This window comes from Xiphophorus hellerii, chromosome 9 (genome assembly GCF_003331165.1).
Source record: "Xiphophorus hellerii strain 12219 chromosome 9, Xiphophorus_hellerii-4.1, whole genome shotgun sequence".
NCBI classification, from domain to species: Eukaryota; Metazoa; Chordata; class Actinopteri; order Cyprinodontiformes; family Poeciliidae; genus Xiphophorus; species Xiphophorus hellerii.
The window spans coordinates 1,408,411-1,429,314 of record NC_045680.1 but is presented as its reverse complement, the minus strand read 5'-3'; the positions used below and the strand labels follow the sequence as shown (position 1 = coordinate 1,429,314).

Genomic DNA, 20,904 nt, shown 5'->3' with positions numbered 1-20,904 from the left:
AATTCCAGCCTTTGTTTTTATTGGTACAAACTTTCCAGCATTTAAATATTTTATTGTTTCATCTGATTTTTTCTAATAATTGTCTGGAAAATGCTAAAAAATATATATGCAGTAGCACAATAAGGACAATAATCATTCACAAAATGCACCGTTACTCTTGCTTGTAATATTTTTTCTTGTAGAACTGAAGAAACTTCAACAAATCCCCTCGCCACAGAAACGGAGTAACAGAAAACTTTGGCAGCTTTTGAACCATAATAGCAAAATATGTTAGCATAGCTTGATAATAGTTGATGCTAAATTATTTATCGCTTCAAGCCATCCAAAGCAGAAGCATCCCAAACTTTTATCTCGCTTTAGAAGCTGAAGTCTGAGAAACAGTTTGACCAATTTTAGTGTTTCATGTATTTGTTCATTCATGCATTTGACCATAATTGATTGCCATATTTTAGGTGCAGGTAGCTGTCAGCTGCTCTGCTTTCTGTGGCGTCGGCTCCTTGTTATTTTTAGACGCGGTGCTTTGAGGGTCATTGAGTTTTTACAGACGTTGCCACCTGGAGCCTCTCTGCCTGCCGAAGCGAACCAGCTGCGCGTGTGAAAACACTCGGATCCTGGTTCACTCGCACTGGGTTTTGATTCCATGAGGAAAAAATATTTCTCTTAAAAAAGCAAAAGACATTCCAGCTCATCCTTCATGACAGATATGTCTTCTTCTGTTTTGTTTTTGCATGGATTGGGCCATGAATTTGTCTTCAGCCAAAACTACTTTTACTGACATTGTGTTAGCACATAAACCTAACCTATGGAAGAGGATTAGGGCCAAGGAGAAAAAGAAAATAATAATTCTGACTATTGTGACTTTAATCTCAGAATTCTTACTTAAATTTTTCAGAATCGAAGTCAGAATTTTGAGATCAAAGGTAGAATTCTGATAAAAATTTACAGAATTCTGAATTTATCGTCAGGATTCTGAGAACGTCTAAATTCCGACAATAGGAAAGTTGGATTTCTGAGGAAAGAAAAGTAAGAATTTTGAGATTAAAGTCAGAATTTTGAGATCAGAGGCAGAGTTCTGAGAAAACTGGTCAGAATTCTGAGAAAGTCAGAATTCCAACAACAGGAATGTTGGACTTTTGAGGGAAAAAAAGTAGAAATTCTGAGATTTAAGTGAGAATTTTGAGATTAAAGTCAGAATTTTGTAATCAAAGGCAGAATTCTGAGAAATTTTGAAATTATCGTCAGAATTCTGCCAAAAAAGTCAGGATTTTGAGATCAAAGCCAGAATTCTCAAAAAATAGTCTGAATTTTTAGAAAAAATTTTCCGGAATTCTGAAATAAACATCATAATTCTCAGAAAACCCCCCCAGAAATAAATCAGATTTTTTTTTCCAGTGGCCCTAATCCTCTTCTGTACTAACCAGATCTTATCTGAAGAAAACTTTGTAATAAAATTTTATGTTGTATGATAACGTGCTAGCACAACTGTTCATGGTCCTGAAGCAGTTCACATATGTAATTTTCTAAATTGCGCTACATGAAACAAACCTGCATACATCAGTAGAGTCACTTTGACTCAGCGGTGTTAAAATTAGTAATTAGAGATCTGACAGGAGATAAGGGTAGGAGTGGGTGAGTAACGACTGGCTTGCAGCGATTTCCAAACTAATAAAAATCATCACACATCTGCATTACGGAGCATTTCTCTCACCGTTGTCTATCTGGGCACTTGTCTATTTGTCAACTGGTTTATCCACTCAGTGTTACCAGACAGAACAAACTAACTGCATGTCACACCTATTCATCCATTTCTCATTGGATTTTCATTTTTATCCTCGCTGTCACTGTCACAAGAAATCATAAAGTAAGTGAGCTTGTGTGCCTGGATGTCTCTGGTTCTCTCAGAGTCGTGTGTGTGTGTGTGTGTGTGTGTGTGTGATGGTTTAATTGTGAGTGATTGCAGGAGCCCGGCTCAGCTCTGATTCAGGTGCTATAAAAGCGTCTGGTGTAGCCGGCTCTACTTTAAGCGCAACCGAATGTGGAGCGGTCGCCCACTGAGTGAGCGCTCCTGTTTTATGACAGAGAGAGTGAATAAAAATACACCCGGCTCCTGGGAGACGGTCTCCATGGCAGCAGTTACTGTGGCAACAACAGGGCCGCACGTGAAGCGGTGGCTGTCATGGCGCTCAGGGGAATTCACCCTGTCAGGCTGCTGGAGGACAGAACACACACACGGAGAGAGAGAGAGAGAAAAAGGAGTATTTGTTTTGTAAAACAAAGATAAGAGTGAAAGACCACTAGAGGTGACGAACAGGAAGTACACAAATGTCAAAATGCTAACTGCTAACTCGCTTTTGTTCAGTTTTTTTCTCACAATTCTGCTTTTGAGCTCAAAATCGTGACTTTAAATTAATTCAGTTTTCTATATTAGTTACAGTTTATTTGTAATCTAACCTGTATTTACAGAATCACCCAAAATATTAGGTTTGTTTTCCTTTTACTTGAGTAATTTTATTATGAAGTTTCTCTACTCTTACTTGAGTGAAGTTTCTGGATTTTCTACCCACTGAGTGAGAAACAAACATGTTTTAACCAAAAAATTCACCAGACACAGACACACCTGCAGTTTTTGTTAAAGTTTATAAGTTTTTTATTGAAAGAAACTGAATTGTAAAATTTTCTTTTGCCTTATTTTGTTATTTTTTGTTAGTTATATGAATTATTGTGATTTTGGTCCTTAAATTACCTAAATTTCCACTTTACGTTTTGTTCCGTCTGATGATGTCATTGTTAAACATTAAATGATTGATAATTTGATCAGTTACTCAGTACTTGTGTAGACGTTTTACCAAATACTTTTTTACTTGAGTCATTTCTTGGTCGGCTACTTTTTACCTTTACTTGAGTAAAAATACGTCGAAGAAGTTCTACCTTTACTTGAGGTTTTGGGTTCTCTGCTCCTCCAATAAAAAGCCTTCGGTTCACACAGGAAGTTCTTCTCTGTTGCAGTTACCAGAGTTTTGACATCAGGGTTTGGACTTGGCCATCGTTGAGCTGTTCTGTTGTTTCAGTTTTTCCTCCAGCAGCTGCTGCTTTTCTGTCAGGATCGGCTTTGTTCTCTGTCAAATATTCCTGAGGGCGAATACTCCAGTTGCTGTGATGCTGCATTGCTGCTCCTTCAGTTTTACCTTCGGTCTCTCTGTCCTCTCTGATGATTGTCCTACTTGCCTATTTTCTGTCTTTGCTGCCCTGTATGTTCTTAATAAGTCCCTCTTTTTTGTTGAATTAGAAACATTATTAAGCAGAAAATGATAAGATTTTCCCTGTTATGCCATAAGTTGCCATTTATTTGCAGTGCATGACATATAAGACAAAAAAGCCTTGTATTAATGTTTAGCTGCATTCAGACACTATCTGTGTTCCATTACAAATGTGCTCAAAACTTTGTAAATATTCTCCTAATGTTGAAAAAAACCAAAATGTTTGTAATTGCGGTGTTTACATAAAACAAGTAACCCAATTATTCATGCCATTTACGATCCTTCTGCTACTTCCTGACGTCGTCTTCTTCATGGTTTGCGCCAGTGGCAACATGTGACTTCTGTGATGCAACAAAGTGTTTTCATTGCAGCTTTTGAAGATTTAGTTGCTTGTTTTAAGTCAATAATTCCTTAAATTTGATGAAAAAGTACTTGCTCCATTGTCAGATAAATTCACTTATAACATGTGAAAGATATTTTGCTGTAACTGAATTCATCTGCCAGTGGAACTAGAACTTTTTCTACAATTTTAAGGAATTATTGCGTCCTATATCTTGCTGAAAAAATTGCATGTTAATTAGTCTTGTCTTATTTAACGTGTACTGAGATATTTGCACTAAAAACTAGTCAAAAAATATTTGGTAAGATTTTATGTTAAGGATTTCACCTGTAATGTAATTTCAGCAAATGCTTTATAGAATATAAGTGATCAAACAAGCATCATGAAGATAAATAAACTAGAGATAGGCGGATCACTAAATTATCAAAATTATTGACAAACTAATTAAACTAAAACTTGAATGAAAACAAGCTCATATTTCTTGCTGAAAGTTTATTGTAAGTTAATTTTGTCATATTTAAATTTAGCTAAGTTATTTGTACTGAAAACTAGAGAAAAATACTTGGTAATATTTTTAGCAGATGGTCCAGCAAGCCAACAGTTTCCACGTTTATCAAAGCAGTAAATCTCCGGGTTCAATGCCGACACTGACAGTGATTGCAGTTAAGGAAGAAGTCGGGTTGCATCTTCTTCTTTTGCCCCCATGACTCCTTCTTCTTTACATCTGATGATCAAAAAACAAAATCACGGCGGCATTTGGACATGATTTGACCATTGTTCTTTTCAAAAGATCCGGCATTAAAGCCGTTTGGGTTTCGTGAACGTTTTGGGCGTGAAGCGATAAATCTTGGTGATGAATCCCCACTGGAGGTTGTTAATATGCACGCTTAGCCTACTTCTGCCATTCAGCCAGCAGCTTTTCAAACACAGTTGTGGAACAGAGTGATGTTGTCACAGAATCACAAAAGATCTATTTTAATTATATCTCTGGTGTAATTATACGGCTTGTTGCATGAAAAGAGCGATTGTGTGCGTCTGTCGAGGAGTCGAGCCTCAGCCTGCTTGGAGCCGGGTAACTGCTGGTTTACGGCGGTTTGCTCCGTCATGCATCTGTTTCCCAGTTTTACACCTCATTTCAGGCTCTCTCAAATACAGTTTCATTTCACATTTTGCCCTGAAGGTTGAGTTCACTTTGTTTCCTCTGTTAAAGCTGCAGTGAGTACGTATTTATGAAAACTGTCACCATGTTGTGATAAAAGGGTGTGAGAAAGACAATCTTTGAAAAACCCCAAGCTGCAGTTTGCTAAAATGCAATGTTCTCAATAAAGGAGGAAGGTCTCAAGACTGTCAATCATGCTTGTGTATGCACTGCTCAGTGTATTAAAGGTGGAGAAACAACTGACTCTTCCAGGAAAACATCATCAGTGGCTATGCTATCTAGCGTAAGCATTCATAGCAGGTTATATCGTGATGAGCCAGCTGTAGTTTAGCAAAGAATAAGCGAGAGGGTGAGCGTGAGAGTGATTGACAGCGCTAAGATCTGCCTCCTGTCTCCGATTGGTTATTTCTAGTTAGCGTTTGGAGACCATTAACTAGAGCTCGATTTTTTTTCACAGATTTTCCATCTCATGCTATATTATCACGACAAAGTGACAGTTTAAACAAATATGTAACAAATCTGTTTTTTATTAAAGTTATATACTGCAGCTATAAAGAAAATGACCACATTTTTGCTCTGTGTCGCTCAAGTCCTGTTTCCTGTTCCTGTTGTTACACTGGCTCAAACTTAAAAAAAAAAAAAGAGAAGTATTTGGGGGGAGGTTATACTAAAAATATCATAAAAATACTTGTCCTGTTAGAACCAGAGCAGTTAAAAAGTTTTTTAAAGTACTTGTCCCACTGGCAGATTATTTCACCTGTAACAAAACATTGTTCCCACGTTATAAATGAAATAATCTGCCAGTGCAACTGGAACTTCTTCATCAATATTAAGAAATTATTTATTTAAAACAATCTCTTAAATTTTGCTGAAAAATTACTTGTAAATTAGTTTTGTCTTTTTTCAAGTGCACTAAGATGTTTGCTCTACAAACTAAACCAAAATTACTTGGTAAGATTTTGTGTTTTTGCAGTGTACTGTTACTAAGAGCCAATCCCAGATTATTATAACCAAGAAAGAGTCCCAATGTCATTGTTGTATTTTAACGGTAATATTTTTAATGTGAGAATTTGCACTGAATGAAAGATTAAAGATTTATTTTTAATTTTAGAGTCAAAGTGTTCCTGTTTAGTTTATGCTCTCACTCATCAAAAAGCCCCAACACCTCAGTCTGAATTAATGCAACTCAAATATACATTATGGCTTTTAACACCAGCTCAATCTTTTTTATGATTATCTTTTGAAATAAATCTATAAAATTAAACATCTCCCATCTCTTGTTTTTTGCAGTGCAGTGTCTGGAGATGACCACCAAACGGAAGCTGATTGGCCGGCTGGTGCCGTGCCGCTGTTTCCGTGGTGAAGAGGAAGTGATCTCAGTGCTGGACTACTCTCACTGCAGCCTTCAGCAGGTCCCAAAGGAAATATTCAGTTTTGAGAGAACCTTAGAGGAACTCTACCTGGACGCCAACCAGATCGAAGAACTACCCAAGGTGAGCACCTGTTCACCTGGTTTTGCTCCAATTTCTGTTTCTCAAACTAAAACCATTTTGTATAAAGTCCTGTTAAACTCATCTTACAAGTAGCAGCTTTTATCTTGATTAGTGGTGGAACTCTGTAGGTATTTCTAATCAAAATAATGTAATTGATTTATTGCATTTACGGTATTGTTCGGACTATAAGCCGCTACTTTCCCCCCACGCTTTGAACCGTGCGTCTTATAGCCCGGTGCGGCTTTTCTGTGGATTTTTCTTCAACCGCCAGGGGGCTCTCTAGCAGGAAGTGAATCATTGGAAGTCAAAATTGAAAATCAAAGAAGAAAGTGCTAATTTTCCTGTAGAACAAGCACATGCTAGCAGCAGGCACGACTGAGAAATGTTTTCAAACTCATACCCGCTCATCATGGAAAACACACGAAGACGTTCATATGATCCCGCTTTTAAGTTGAAGGCTTTCGATCTGGCAGTAGGAGGTCTGAGTCCTTAATATATCCAGCTGATTTATTAAGGATGCAGTGGAAAACCGAGAGCGGCGGAGATACCAACGGCTTATAGCCCGGTACAGCTTATGTATGTACGATTCCAGGTTCTTTTGTTTTTTAATTGTAGATGCGGCTTGTAGTAATGTGGCCCTATCATCCCGTAAATACGGTAATCATATTTTAATTGGAAATCATATATCAACAACATAAGCTACATGTTGAATTCTGAATCCCATTTGTGCTGCTGAATTATTTAGGTTATTCAACCATCAGATTGGTGTAAAATTACATTATACTGATTCATTTTCTAAGTGTTTCAGGTACTTTTTTTCTAAGAATTTTGAGTTTCTTAAGATTTTTTTTCTCAGAATAATGTTTTTTCAGAATTCTGACTTTTATCACAGAATTTTTACTTTAATCTCAGATTGTGAGTTTTGGTCTCACATTCTGAGTTAAGAGTCATAATTGTGAGAAGAAAAAAAAAGTAAATTTTGAGTTACGTGTCAGAATTCTGAAAATAGTCTCAATTCTCAGAAAAAAAAAAAATCAGAATTCTGAGAATAAAGTCAGAATATTTTTTTTCTCAAACCTTTCCCGTGGTTCAGATAAAAATCCGCTTATGGTTGAGAATCCTCCTTTTTTCAGCTCCTTTGGTTCTCAGTTGGTATAATTGGTGGTGTTGGTATCCTGTTCATCTGCGATGGAAGGATGGAGGGTTTTCTGTCCCGACCCACTTGGAGGAAACCCCAAAGCAGAGGCAGAAAATACTTTAGGGATTGTTTATCCCATGTGGTTTGAGAAATGAGCCGAAAAGTGTAGCTGGGGAGGAGAGAAGATGGTTTCCTCTCCTGGATTTCTGTGCAACTTGGTTAGATATTCATGCGTTTGAAAAGTCAAGTTAAAGTATTCACCTAAATGGGAATCTGTAACAAGACTTAAGACAGCTCAGTGACCATTCAGTCTGAGAAAAGAAATTTCACATTCTAATCAAAATATGTCTGTGCTGCAGATGTTCAGAATTTCACTTGTAAAAAAAATATATATATATATTAACATTTCCTTCCACTTGTTTTGCTTTCGCCGCAAAAGCGAAATCTTTCCAAGTGTGTTTGTTCTAGTGCAAATATCTTGGTACACTTGAAATAAGGCAACGCGTACTTACAAGTAACTTTTCAGCAAGACAGAGGAGCTTGTGTTGAGTCAGTAATCCCATAAAATTGACGAAAAAGAAGAGTTATGGAAATATGTCTTGTTATAAGTGAATAGAGCAAAGCGTCTTTTGGTCATTGTTAAGGAATTATTGACTTAAAACAAGCCTGTAGCTCTCTGAAAAGTTTCAGAGATATCCCTTCTAATATCTCAAGGAGAATTAAAGGTGCTGTTTATAAGCGGGCTGTCACATGTATTGGTATTCTGTCCTGGTTTAAATGACAAAGATGGTGAATTGGATTTCTAAATTTAGCCTGCTTGGATGGAGACCAACTAATAGGTCTTTGTGAGAGGCAGGCCAAACGTGCATTTAACTGAATAAATAAAGAGTCTGCTCGGCCGTGACAACGTGTGCCAAGATTGTGTTTAGCTGCTGATTGATGGGCCTTTATAAGTGAGTTGGACAGACCTTTTCATGTGTTTGAGTATGGCCCGGTGTGAGCCATCATTTTCACTTATTTCAGTTGCTGAAGAGCTGAATGTGACTGTGGCAATGCTGCTAAGATTTGGACAAATAAAATCAATACAGACGTTTGATTTGTCCACGACTTCAACCAATATATTTACTATTTAAAGGGGAAGTATTATGGAAAATCTAAATTTTTGAGCTTTACATCATGTGATAATGCGATTCCTTCATCAAATGCATGCATGTTTGAGAAATCCTTTAGCAACAGTAGCAACCGTTAATCTGTGCAAAACACTGGAGGGATCCTCTTTCAGACTAGCCAGTAGCAATTAGCAAACACCTGGTGGAACCGTACATCCGCTGAGCTCGTTATACGAGCTACTTCTCAGAGAAACGCTGGGGAAAATGTTGATAGAGGGTTAACAGAGGAGCCATATTGTGATGACTTCCTGAAGGCGGAGTTTCAGAAAGAACAGAAGCTTCTTAAAGAGACAGAGGCCCAATTGTAAGGGTTTAAATTACAGAGTCAAATTTCTTATGTCATATTTGGTTTATTTTTATAAACAACCCAAGGTGACATAGTTACTTGATTGTGCTATAAAATGTGATTTATCTATTTATTTGTCTATTTATTTATCTATTTATTTATTTATGTATTTATATATTTATTTATAAATGTATTTATTTATCAATTTGTTTATTTTCTGTTATTTCCTTAACTTTTCCATACACGAGTCAAAAAGAATACAAATACACCAAATGAACCAATTTCTTCAAATTTTGTTTCATTACAATAAATAAATTGACAGTGAAATTTAATAAGTGAATTAGATATTTTTTTTTCTTACTGAATAAATGCACTCGCATTAAAAACGTTTTCCCCCATTTATTATTCAGAACATTTTGTCAGTCCGGTCGGATGATAAAGGACTGTCATTATTTCCTTTAAATTTCAGTTCTGCTTTCTTCCTCAGTGATTTTGAGTGATTTGGGCATTTTTGCATAATATATGTAGATCTGCATATTGGTTTCACGTCTCTGGAAAATTGATTTTACATGCCGAAATCGTTGTATGGATTATAGTTTAGTGTAAATTCTGCTGGGAGTAACAAATTCAGAAAATCTATGAATTGCTGCAGTAAATTAAATTAAATTACCTTAAACTTGAAACAGTGGAGAGATGAGGAAAAAATGGAAAAACAACCAACCAAATGTTAAAATGACCAAAATCTGTTTGGTGGTTTAAAAGTCCCAGTTGAAATTTTGGTTTGTGCCTTTTAGTGAGACATTTCTTCACTTATTTTTAGGGAAATTGTTAAAGAATTCACCATAACATTTAGCCAATTTCTGATCTTTATATTTCTTTCTTTGAAGGAGTGAAAACTAATTTGTAGCAGCTCTCAAATATAAATTCTTCAGGCTTCCTAAAACACCTTGCTAAGTTTCTAGTAGGCTACTGAGAGATTCTACTACTGAGAGATCTTAATAAAATAAAATAAATAAAAAAGTGAGATTTGGTTTGAAAAATATTTTTACAATATTTGAATTGGATTTATATTTGCTTTATTGCAATTTTAGCAACATTTTTTGATGACCTTCTTGTGAGAAATATTAGTTATGTCATTAACAACTCGTATCTATTTGTGTTTTGTTATACTCAACATTTTAATATGATTACTTATGATTATTAGTCATTTTTCACCTTTTCATGGTATTTAGAAAATTTAAACCCTCTAAAATTTTTATCTACGCTCTTTTCACCATTATGTATGCTGCATTTCCTCATACATAATACTGAATGCTGCTTCTTTTTATTACTCTTTTGTCCTCCAGGACAACTGTATGGGGAAAATTAAATCTGCATTATTTATGGGAAGAAGCAGCTAAACAGACCAGCTTATCCAAGCCTGCAGCAAACTTTCAGTACTCTGTCTGGTTATGTGGCGTTCTGTTTGATGTCTGTTTGACTTTTTCATGCGATTAAAATATTCTTCTGTTCTCCATTGTTTTCTCTCACAGCAACTCTTCCAGTGCCAGGCCCTAAAGAAGCTGAGTTTGCCTGATAACGACCTTTCCAATCTTCCCACCACCATCGCCAGCCTGGTTAACCTCAAAGAGTTAGACATTAGTAAAAACGGTAAGGTGCAAAAACAAATACGTTGGCTAAATTTACAAAACGATCTGTAGTTGTTATATTAACCTTCCAAACCTCTCAGGTCTTCTGCTTCTGGAACCAAACATGAAGAAACAGCATTTATCTTCTATGCACCACAAATCTGGAACAAGCTTCCAGAAAACCTAAAAACTGCTGAAACACTGAGCTCCTTTAAATCTATACCTAAAAACCCACCTGTTTAGAGTTTCTTTTGAATCATAATAAATGAAACAATAATCACATTTTGAAGTGAAACGATGATTTTTGATGATGGCGCTCAACAAAATGTAATGTTTGCTACTAGCTTCACAATTGGTGGCTCTATGATGTTTTTGACTACTTTTTAAAGCACTTTGAATTGCCTTGCTGCTGAAATGTGCTATTGACCCCTTCCATGTTATTGTTTACATGCGGAAGTTTGGCGCATGCACAGAAATTTGGAGGGCAAAAAGACTAGACTTTTACTTGCGATAGAATGACTTTAACTAAATGAAACCCGGAGATGTAGGTACGACTAATTTAGTGCTATGCGCCACAGCAAAGGAAAAAGTAATGCGGAAAAACCGCTGAAGAACAACTCAAAACCACTTTTTTTTCTCGCTCTCTGTGTCGACTACGCCACACACGGACTTGTTGCCATGGCAACTGACAACATTGCCGCTTTATGTTTCAGGATTCAACACCAAAAAACACTCAAACACAGAAAGAACAGAACATTCAGTACCTTACAGGTTTATGTTTTTAGGTTTGATGTTTGTTTTGTGATTATTAATAAGCAATACCTGTGGTAGATTACCTACCGCTGCTAATAGCTAAGCTAACACAGCGGTGGTTAATTAGCTAATTTAAACACCTGCTCTACTGATGATCTGTCAGAGTTAGTGTTTAGGTTTCCTGTTTTACTTTTGTAACTGAACCAAAACACACAGAATTCTGCAGCACATCTACATGTTAAGGTTCTCATAGTCATGCTAGCATAACCAGTCTACTTTCCTCGCTCTCGCGGTTCTCTTTCTGACCTTATCTAGTTGTTGTAGTGTTGCAAAGCACTGCGCCCCTTTTAATTTTATATATCAGGCATGCATTTACATTTTAGAGCGTTGTATTGATAACTTAACAGCTGAAACCAATGCTAATCATCGTTAGCCTGCAGCTTTTTGCCTTCCAGCAGGGAGATTGGGGCGGGATCTTGGATGCATGACATCACACTGCAACGGGTCTATACAAATAAACTTGATTGATTGATTGGAGCTTGATATTATGATTCACTCCAACAGGAATCCAGGAGTTTCCAGATAATATAAAATGCTGTAAAGGCCTGTCTGTGGTAGAAGCCAGCGTCAACCCCATTACCAAGTAAGATCCGAATACTTTCTATCTCTACAAACCTGAATCTTTCTCTTTATCCTGGTTTGACTGAAACAACTGCAGCTTATTGTAATGCTTCTACTTAGCAGCTTGGGGGAAGTCTTGCTAAATAACTCAGAAGTATCTTTAAAATAAGTTTCTTTAACTTCCTGAAGGAAAAAAGTTTTCTTTAAATCTTGTAGAAATAAAATCTGTACACTTATAGCTTCGATATTGAAGTATGGATCCGCCGCAGGGTTAACAAAGTACAAAGTTTTTAAAAGCGCCCTAAAAAACTACAATGTCTGCATTGTGTACGGTAGAATCACAAAAATCACTAAGGAGAGCAATGATTGACAATTACAAGAAAAAAGTGAAGCAGCTTTTGAGTTGGATTCTTTTTAGATAGTTGCCTTCATTCTTGAGATTTTCAATTCAGATAAAAATGAATTTAAAAGAATAGTTGCTGTTTGTTGGGCAACTGTGGTTTGAAGGGAAGTTGTGGGTTTAATTCCAGTTTCCAAAAACACAAATACTATATTTGGTCTAGTTTCTAGTGTAAACTTATTAGTACACTTGTAATAAGACGAAACAAAATTTTAAATAACTTTTAAAGGAGCTTGTTTCAAGTAAATAATTCTTCAATATTGATGAAAAAGTGCAGGTTATTTTAAATGTCTTGTTACATGGAACTAGCACTATTAAAATCTATGTTAAGCAATTATTAATTTAAAACAAGCTTCTATATATTGCTCGTGAGTTTTAAGTTAGTTTTGTCTTATTTAAAGTGTATTAAGATATTTGCAGTAGAAACTAGACCAAAATGTTTTGCTCAATTATGACAAATATGAGTTTTTGCTTGTACAGAGACAATACAATGCATACAAAGTAAATAAAACATTTAATCAAACAACTTCTTCCTTTCTGGTAGAATAATGAGTTGAGTTGACCAACTTTAGTTTACGATCTAAATTGTTTCTTTGAGGAATAAATGATAGAGTTTATATGAAAACATTGGGGGGGGTTTCATGGGAAGTTATTAAATTACAATTAAACTTTATGCATTTAATTGTCCATACATTATTTTGAACTTTTAATAAAACCAGAGAAAATTACAAATATACTAACTCTGTTATTGCCTGATCTAAACCCATATGACTGTAGTTTTTTATCTGCTTAATTAAATTTAAATAACCCGATTGTTGGTTATTTTTTAAACTAAAACTTGATTGAAACACCTTTTGATTTAATTTCAACATTTATTTATGTACAGTCAGCCAAAATTACACCTATCTTTGACTGATTTAGGTCTTAAGTAATCTTTTATTTTACCAACATGTGTTTTGTAACTGGAACTAAATATTTGGAAGTGGCCCAGTCAAAGTTCAGATTCATAATCAAAGGAATTTTCTCAAAATTTTAGTAGACACTTTTGATTGCTGTAAAGTAAAAAGAAGATGTTTAACTTACCCCTGCTTTAGGTGATGATTTAATAGTAAACCAAATGTAAAATACTGGAGTATTTTATTTTTTATGTGAAAAATTTGATTTAATGCAAGCATTTTTGTCTGAACCCAAATTAATTTAAAAATCTAATGTATCCTAAAACAAATATAGGCTTTGTTTCCTCTTTTATTACCAAGCGAGACGCATCATAATAATTAATAAAAATATCCAGACGCTATGCAGTCTTGTTGGTTCCGTTATCATCAGATCTGCGTATTTACAGGAAGTAAACACGTTTATCGCTGGAGTCTCCGGCGTGTGCTGTAATTACTGCTGTTTTGTGATGTTGAAGTGAAGAATGCTGCAGAGGAAAATGCTTCTTGTGTGTCTCTGTGCTGCGCTTGTGCAGCAGATGAGTTATCTGCAGGCCAGCAGTGGTTAGCTGCTCTGCTAGCATGTTAGAAACCAGTCATGTTTCTTTCAGTTGGAGCTGAATGAAACGGCTCCAGTTGAGCACATTGTCCAGGTTACTGTCTTTTGTTTCCTCTTCTGTTGTTTTTTATTTAATTTTTCTCTTTTAAGACTCCCAGATGGTTTCACGCAGCTCCTGAATCTGACCCAGCTCTTCTTGAATGATGCCTTCCTGGAGTATCTGCCTGCTAACTTTGGCAGGTGAATTGATACACTGCACAAACACGAAATAAAGTAATTTTGTCCAGTTTTTAGTGCAAATGCCTTAGTACATTTGAAATGCGTTAAAACTAACTTACAAGTAATTTTTCAGCAAGAAGCATGAGCTTGTTTTAAGTCAATAATTCCTTAATATTGATTAAAAAATTCCAGTGGCAGTTTATTCCACAATCAACAGCCGATATGCCGTTACCTAGCAACCCCAGCCCAGCCCATCACCTAGCAACCCGGTTCCAGTTCCACTGGCAGTTATAGCATGGAAACACTGTCTTATTATAATTTAAATAATCTGCCAATGGAACCAGTACTTTTTAATCAATATTAAGAAATTATTGACTTAAAATAAACTCCTATATCTTCCTGAAAAGTTACTTGTAATTTAGTTTTGTCTTATTTCTAGTGTAATAAGATATTTGGACTGGAAACTAGTCTGAAAATACTTGGTAAGATTTTGAGGTTTTTAGTGTAAATGTGTTTTTTTGTGGTTTTTTTGTGTGGATTAAACATTTATTTACTATCAAAGACATTTTTATATAACTTTTAAAGATCACAGCTGAATTTTGTGTTAAGCATATTTCTGAAGATGCCTTCCATGTATAGGATATGCATGAGAATTATGCCCTTAAGGCTAATTTTAAAGCTTATATTTTAGGAAGCATTATTAAATATGACTATGAAAATGTTGTGGGATACTGATGTCGCTTCTGATTTATAATTTATACAGCTTTTTTTTAGTAAAAATGTGTTTTTTTTTTAAACACTCTTTTTCTTGGTTTGCTTTTATTTTTTTGAGAAAATGATACTGTAAACAGAAAAAACAGTTGATATAATTAAAACAAACTCGGTTAATTTGTTACAAGTAGTGAAATTATATTTATCCAAGATTATTAAGTTGTGATGTTACACAAACATAAATAAATTACATTTGATAAACATATTTTGATTACATGTAACCAATTAACTCTTTTTTCCAAGTCGGAGCTCCATTGGTGACGATATTTGTTGAAAAAAAAAAATCAAACACTGATTTTAGGATGGAACTTTTTTTTTTCACTATTTTGTTTTGCTAACTATGTTTTTGTATTTCCTACTCAAAACTGTTGCATTTTCTGATGCTTTTCTTTTTTACTTGATCTTATTTTTATTTTAGTCCTTTTTCTGTATTTCCTACTGTTGCATCTAAGTGCAAATGAAAGGAATTAAGTTTAGGCTTTTGTTCCTTCTGTTATTCAGGCTCTCCAAATTACGGATTCTGGAGCTGAGAGAGAACCACCTGAAAACCATGCCAAAGTAAGACAGGATACCATATGTATATCTTAGTATACGTGTTTAAGTGAAAGAGACAGACAGAAATAACATAATAATTCTGCAGCTCTCAAACATAAATAAACTTAAATAAATATTGCTATCTACTACTACAGGGATGTCCAAAACTTAAATTAATAATAGATACATTAAAATACATTAAAGCAATTCAAGTTGCCTGACTTTCTTATTGTTTTTTGTAGAAAATGGAGGTTATTTATTGTATATCCAAAACTTTAAAATTATTTTGGACATTTTCTGTATCAGAAGAAATTTCATTTGGGCTTGATTGAACAAATTTATTCTGTTGTGAGAAAAAGATTTAAGTTAGTATTTCAAAACTTTTGCTATATTAAGTCCAGTTAAATAAATTAAATAAAACTTGACTTAGTGTAAGCAAATTCGGCTTGCGCTAAGTCAAACCAGTAGACTTTTGGTTATGAAGAAACAAATACTTAACATTTTTGTCATAAAAAAATTCTGTTAGTAATACTTTTACTGTATTTAAAATAAAAAGTTGTGACAGAGGGGCCAAATTTGTATTGTATCGGCCACACAAAATCACTCCAAGGGCCACAAACGGTCCCCAGACCACACTTTGGACACCCTTGTACTAGTATGTTTCTATCACTATCATACATAGAAATATACTGTAACTGTCTCAACTGTTTTGCTTTTGAGAATGCACCCTGAATTTTAGATTTTTTTTAACATAAGGAATCACACTGTGAGAATATGAATATTTGTTCATGTGTAAATAAAACTGAAGTCACAAAACTGTTTCCATTTTCCCTCTTGTGAGGTCCATCCACAGACTGACACAGCTGGAGAGGCTGGATCTGGGGAGCAACGAATTCTCCGAAATGGTGAGATCTGCTTCATTCATGTTTTAATGCAGATTAAATTACACATCAGATTGTGAGCTGGGTTGAAATAAAAGTAAAAAGAGAAACAACAGAGAACCACTGATATTAAAGAAAACATGTTGTTACCATCTGAACAACATGTTGCAGAAGAAAACTGCTTGGAGTTCTGCTAAAGTTTGGCTCTAAGATTTTAGGCACATATCTGTTTGAAAGTGACAATAAATTGACAAATGAAACTATTATATTGGAGTGTGTGTTGGTTTTTTTTGGCTTCAACCTTTCACCTAAAATGCTGAAGGAGAAGAAGAACCGTTCCACAAAATCTGGGGTTTTTCTCCCGTTTTAGGAAATACCATCAAATGGCAGTTGTAACCCAACATTTATCTTTTTCATAATGTATTATCCACAGTGACATGCTGAACAGTAATTTAAACGAAGAAATAAAGTAGTGTACTCACCATTTTGAGAGTCTGAGGTTAAAACTATCTGTTATCTTTGTACAGTAAATGTACAAAGATGAAAATGCTTTTAATGTACTTAGTGAAGAAGGTTGAACATTTTCAAAAATAAATCCTTACTTCTCTTTTTGTATTTGTATTTCTAGCACTTTGCTTCTTACTGGTGCAAGACTCTTTTTTTTTTTTTTTTTTTTTTTTTCCATTAATTGAACCATTTGTTACACAACAACCCGTCCCAAGAAATCATCATAAAGTGGTTCAGATTTTATGAAAGCGTCTGTCCATCTTTACTCTTAGCCAAACAACCCAAACTCTTCAATAGTTTCTTTGCATTTGTAAACAGATATTTCCAAAAACCCTCCTCTAGTTGTAGTGTTCATTTTATTCCAGAAGGTCGCAAAATTAAATGTATAATGTTATAATCTTAAATAATTCACAAAACTTAATTTGCCATTTTAAAAACACAAACTTCAACCCAAACAATGCCAGGCCAGTATTTTTTCTGTTTGTAGTCCTTATTTAAAGACTTACAGGCTGTGTTCTTTGAAGCTGGATAAGATTTATTAGCGTTTTCATGCATTTGCGTCTTGTTTTTTTCCATTATTTGCATTTGACCGTGTGAAATCATGTTTTATCTTGTTAGCCAGAGGTGTTGGAACAGATGCACAGCCTTAAGGAGCTGTGGTTGGATAACAACTCTCTACAGTCTATACCTGGGGTGAGACAACTTTCATGTTTTGCAGCAAAATCGGAGCATGGGAGTAGAAATGACCTTAACTTGTTCGTCTGCTCTCCTGCAGTCCATAGGGAAGCTTCGCCAGTTGCGGTACTTGGATTTGGCCAAGAATCGCATTGAGACGTTGGATAGTGACGTCTCTGGCTGTGAGGCCTTAGAAGATCTGCTGCTGTCCTCCAACATGCTGCAGCACCTGCCGGACTCTATAGGTACTTAAAATCAAGCTGTTTATTATTCACACTAGTTCCTAAAAAAAGTGCTGTTGGTCTTCTTGTATCATTTTCTGCCAGTCTGTTACAAATCTGCATATAATTATCTAAAAAAAATGTAAGTGATAATTTATGTAAATGATTATATTAAAGGGGCCATACATTTCTTTTAACTGTACATCATGTTATAATACTGTTAGCTCATCAAAAACATGCCTGGAGGGTTTCTTTGATTCTTTCATGCATGTTTGAGAAATCCTTTAGTCTCCATGGCAACCATTCAGCTGTGCAAAACGCCTGCGTGGACCTAGCTCCGCCTTCGAGATGCAGCTCCTCCCCCAATCATCTCCGTCAGACTAGCCAGCAGCAAGTAGCTAACACCTGGTGGAACTGAAACTCTGCTGATCTCATTATAGTGAAACGTTGGTAAAAACGTAGTTAAAGGGTTAATAGAGGAGCCATGTTGTGATGACTTTCTGAAGGGGGAGTTTTTAAAGAGACAGGCGCAATTTTAAGGTGTAAAATATCAAAGTAATATTCTTTTAAGTCATTGATCTTCAGTTGTTTTTCTTAACAACTGAAGTTAAAATAGTTACTTGATTGTGCTGTAAAATGGCACAATGTGCCTGGAAAACACATAATACTGCCTCTTTACAGCAAAAGGGATGAAAGATTTTTTAGTTGCGTAGGTTTCGTATTACCCATGTGGAAATTTGCACCAATGTTTTTGCATGTGTTGCAGGAATGCTAAAGAAGCTGACCACTCTAAAGGTAGATGACAACCAGCTGACCTCACTGCCTCACACCATTGGGAGGTAAGAAACCAAAACAAATCTGACTCTTCAGCTGAAGTTACGTTAGCTTGCAGCAGCATTCATACTCCACTGAGCGTTTTCACATTTTACCATCACAAACTTCAACCTTTTTAGTGATATTTGAAATAATGGAAGGACACAAAGTAGCACACATTTGTATACTGTAAAAACCAAAATTATTCCGATTTAGATGATGAGCTATTAATTTGAGCAAAATGAATCATATGATTTGAAGTAAAGCTAGCATTTTGAAATAGCCCAGCCAAAGTTTCAACTCCTATTGAGAAACATTAGGGTTATGGCAAAGAAGTCTTCTAACATGCTTTTTATCAAATATGGATTATTGAAATATCATTGAAAACATACAAAAATAGATTTTTCTTTGATTGTTGTTTACCTTCAATTTTTTATTAAATGTCAAAAAAAGAACCGATGTTGATGTTTCAATAAAAATACTTTTAAATGAATAATTTTGTGCTTTATTCAGTTCATCCAGACTTACTTCTTCAGTATTATTAAACTACCAGTCCTTTTGATGCCTCTGAACCAACTTTATATATATAAAATGAGGTTTTCTTTTTAGTTTTTTATGGCAAAATGGCTCAAACGTTTAAAGGTTGGATGTGAACGATTAAACTGTTTATTTGAGAGCAATTGCTTGGACTGAGTTTTATTTTATGGAATCACAGTAAAAGAGGCTAAATACACCACCATAAGCACAAATCCCACTAAAAGAAGTTTAACTTGTGATGTGACAAAATGTGAAAAGGTTTACGGATTATGAACATCTTAATAGTATTCTTTGTTTTGTTGTACTTTAAAACCTCCTTCAGCCAACTTTTAGTAGATTATGGGGGTTTGTAGGTGAAGGGGTTTGTAGGTGGGTCGTTAATCTTGTTTATTGCTGTGTTGTAACGCTGGCTGATGATTGGTTGGGGGGGTCTGTGTGTTGTGTTTGCTGCCGTGCTGTGGCGTTAGTCCGAAGCCAAAGCAAGGGTGAGTAACATGAGCCTTCTGGATCCAAGGGCTTGTTCAGAGACAGATGTTCAGCTGTGCTGCAGATACAGTGAATCAAAGCTTTGCTACCACATGCTGCCAATGTGGGGAACGTTTCATGTCCGAAACAATTACATGCAAACATAAAAAAAGATTCTCTCCTTACCTCATCTGTAAAGTTTTGATTTAATCTCTAGAAATTATTCATGTGCTTCAATACAATTACTGAAAAACACGAAATGAAAAAGGTTGCATGTAAAGTTACTGCAGTAAACAAAATCTTACCAGTTTTTTTAAATCTAGTTTTTAATGGTAAAAGCAATTTTATTAATATAGCACATTTTCAGCAACAAGGCAATACAAAGTGCTTTACGGGAATTAAAAGGAAATACAAACAAAATAACAAACCAGAGAAAAGACCAAAGCAGAAAAAGCTAATAATGTTGATCCAAAGTATATAAACTAGATACTTCTAGTGCAAATTATATTAGAAATAAGCCAAAACTAACTTACCAGTAACCTTTCAACAAGATAAAGGACCTTATTTAATTCAATAATCCCTTAGTTTGGATTAAAAACTACAAGTTCCACTGGCAGAATATTTCACAATTGATGGGCACGGCACCGTTACTTAGCAACCCCAGCCAAGCCCAGCCCGTCACCTAGCAACCAAGTTGTAGTTCTACTGGAAGACTTTCACTTTTAAGAAGATATTTTTTCCGTAAGTGTAACAGAAATAATCTGTCAGTGAAACTAGTAGTTTTTCATCAACATTAATGAAACAGGCTCTCATATCTTGATGAAATGTTACAAGTTATTTTACCCAGTATTTTTGGTTTCTAGTGTAAATATCTTACTACACATGAAATAAGACAAAACCAACTCATAAGTAACTTTTCAGCAAGACGTATGATCTTATTTTAAGTAAATAGTTCCTAAATATTAATAATTAAGCACTAGTTCCACTTGCACATTATTTCACTGACATTTTTCTCATGTTATAATTAAAATAATCTGGGAACTAGAACGTTTCGTCAATTTTTAGGAATTGTACTAGAAACTAGGCCAAAAATAATTGGTAAGATCTTTTGTTTTTGCAGTGTAGTTTTTTTTTGTTTTTTTTTAAGCTCAAAATAAAGGTTAAGCAACATTAAATGTATTACTTTCTTTAAAGAGATTTGAGATGCAATGATGAAATATGTGGAATAATTCCTGTAAGTCATTTTAATCCGTTTTTTGTTTGTTTTTTTGTTGTTGATTTTAATAGATTTATTGACTTGTGGAAAGAATCATTCAGTTCTTTCCTTGAATTTTAGAGTTAAACTGAGTGACTGCAGAGAATCAATTAAACTATATTTCTTCTAAGCTTAACATCTTTGCAAGATCTGTATCTGAACACTCTGAAAGCTTTCTGTATTCATGAACAAGTCCCAAGTTGTAGTCTTGATAAGTAGTTCTGTAGATTAATTACTTCCCTTTAAAGCTCCTTATTGTTTCGTATCCGTTGTTTGAAGTGTTTCTTACCC

General features: G+C 35.0%; 1 protein-coding gene across 11 annotated transcripts in view; it reads left to right on the top strand.

Moving 5' to 3' along the window:
• lrrc7 (leucine rich repeat containing 7) overlaps positions 1-20,904 on the top strand; it is a 140,233-nt gene that overhangs the window by 77,222 nt on the left and 42,107 nt on the right. For 8 of the 11 annotated variants that reach the window (XM_032572759.1, XM_032572756.1, XM_032572760.1 and 5 more), the window contains 10 exons: positions 6,047-6,249; positions 10,375-10,492; positions 11,788-11,866; positions 13,886-13,975; positions 15,227-15,283; positions 16,101-16,164; positions 17,266-17,340; positions 17,423-17,567; positions 18,310-18,382; positions 19,361-19,378. In XM_032572759.1, the coding sequence (XP_032428650.1) occupies positions 6,061-6,249; positions 10,375-10,492; positions 11,788-11,866; positions 13,886-13,975; positions 15,227-15,283; positions 16,101-16,164; positions 17,266-17,340; positions 17,423-17,567; positions 18,310-18,382; positions 19,361-19,378 (908 nt within the window). In that variant the 5' untranslated portion in view covers positions 6,047-6,060. The remainder of the gene's footprint in view (positions 1-6,046; positions 6,250-10,374; positions 10,493-11,787; positions 11,867-13,885; positions 13,976-15,226; positions 15,284-16,100; positions 16,165-17,265; positions 17,341-17,422; positions 17,568-18,309; positions 18,383-19,360; positions 19,379-20,904) is intronic. The other 3 variants (XM_032572758.1, XM_032572766.1, XM_032572757.1) reach the window with 1 other exon arrangement.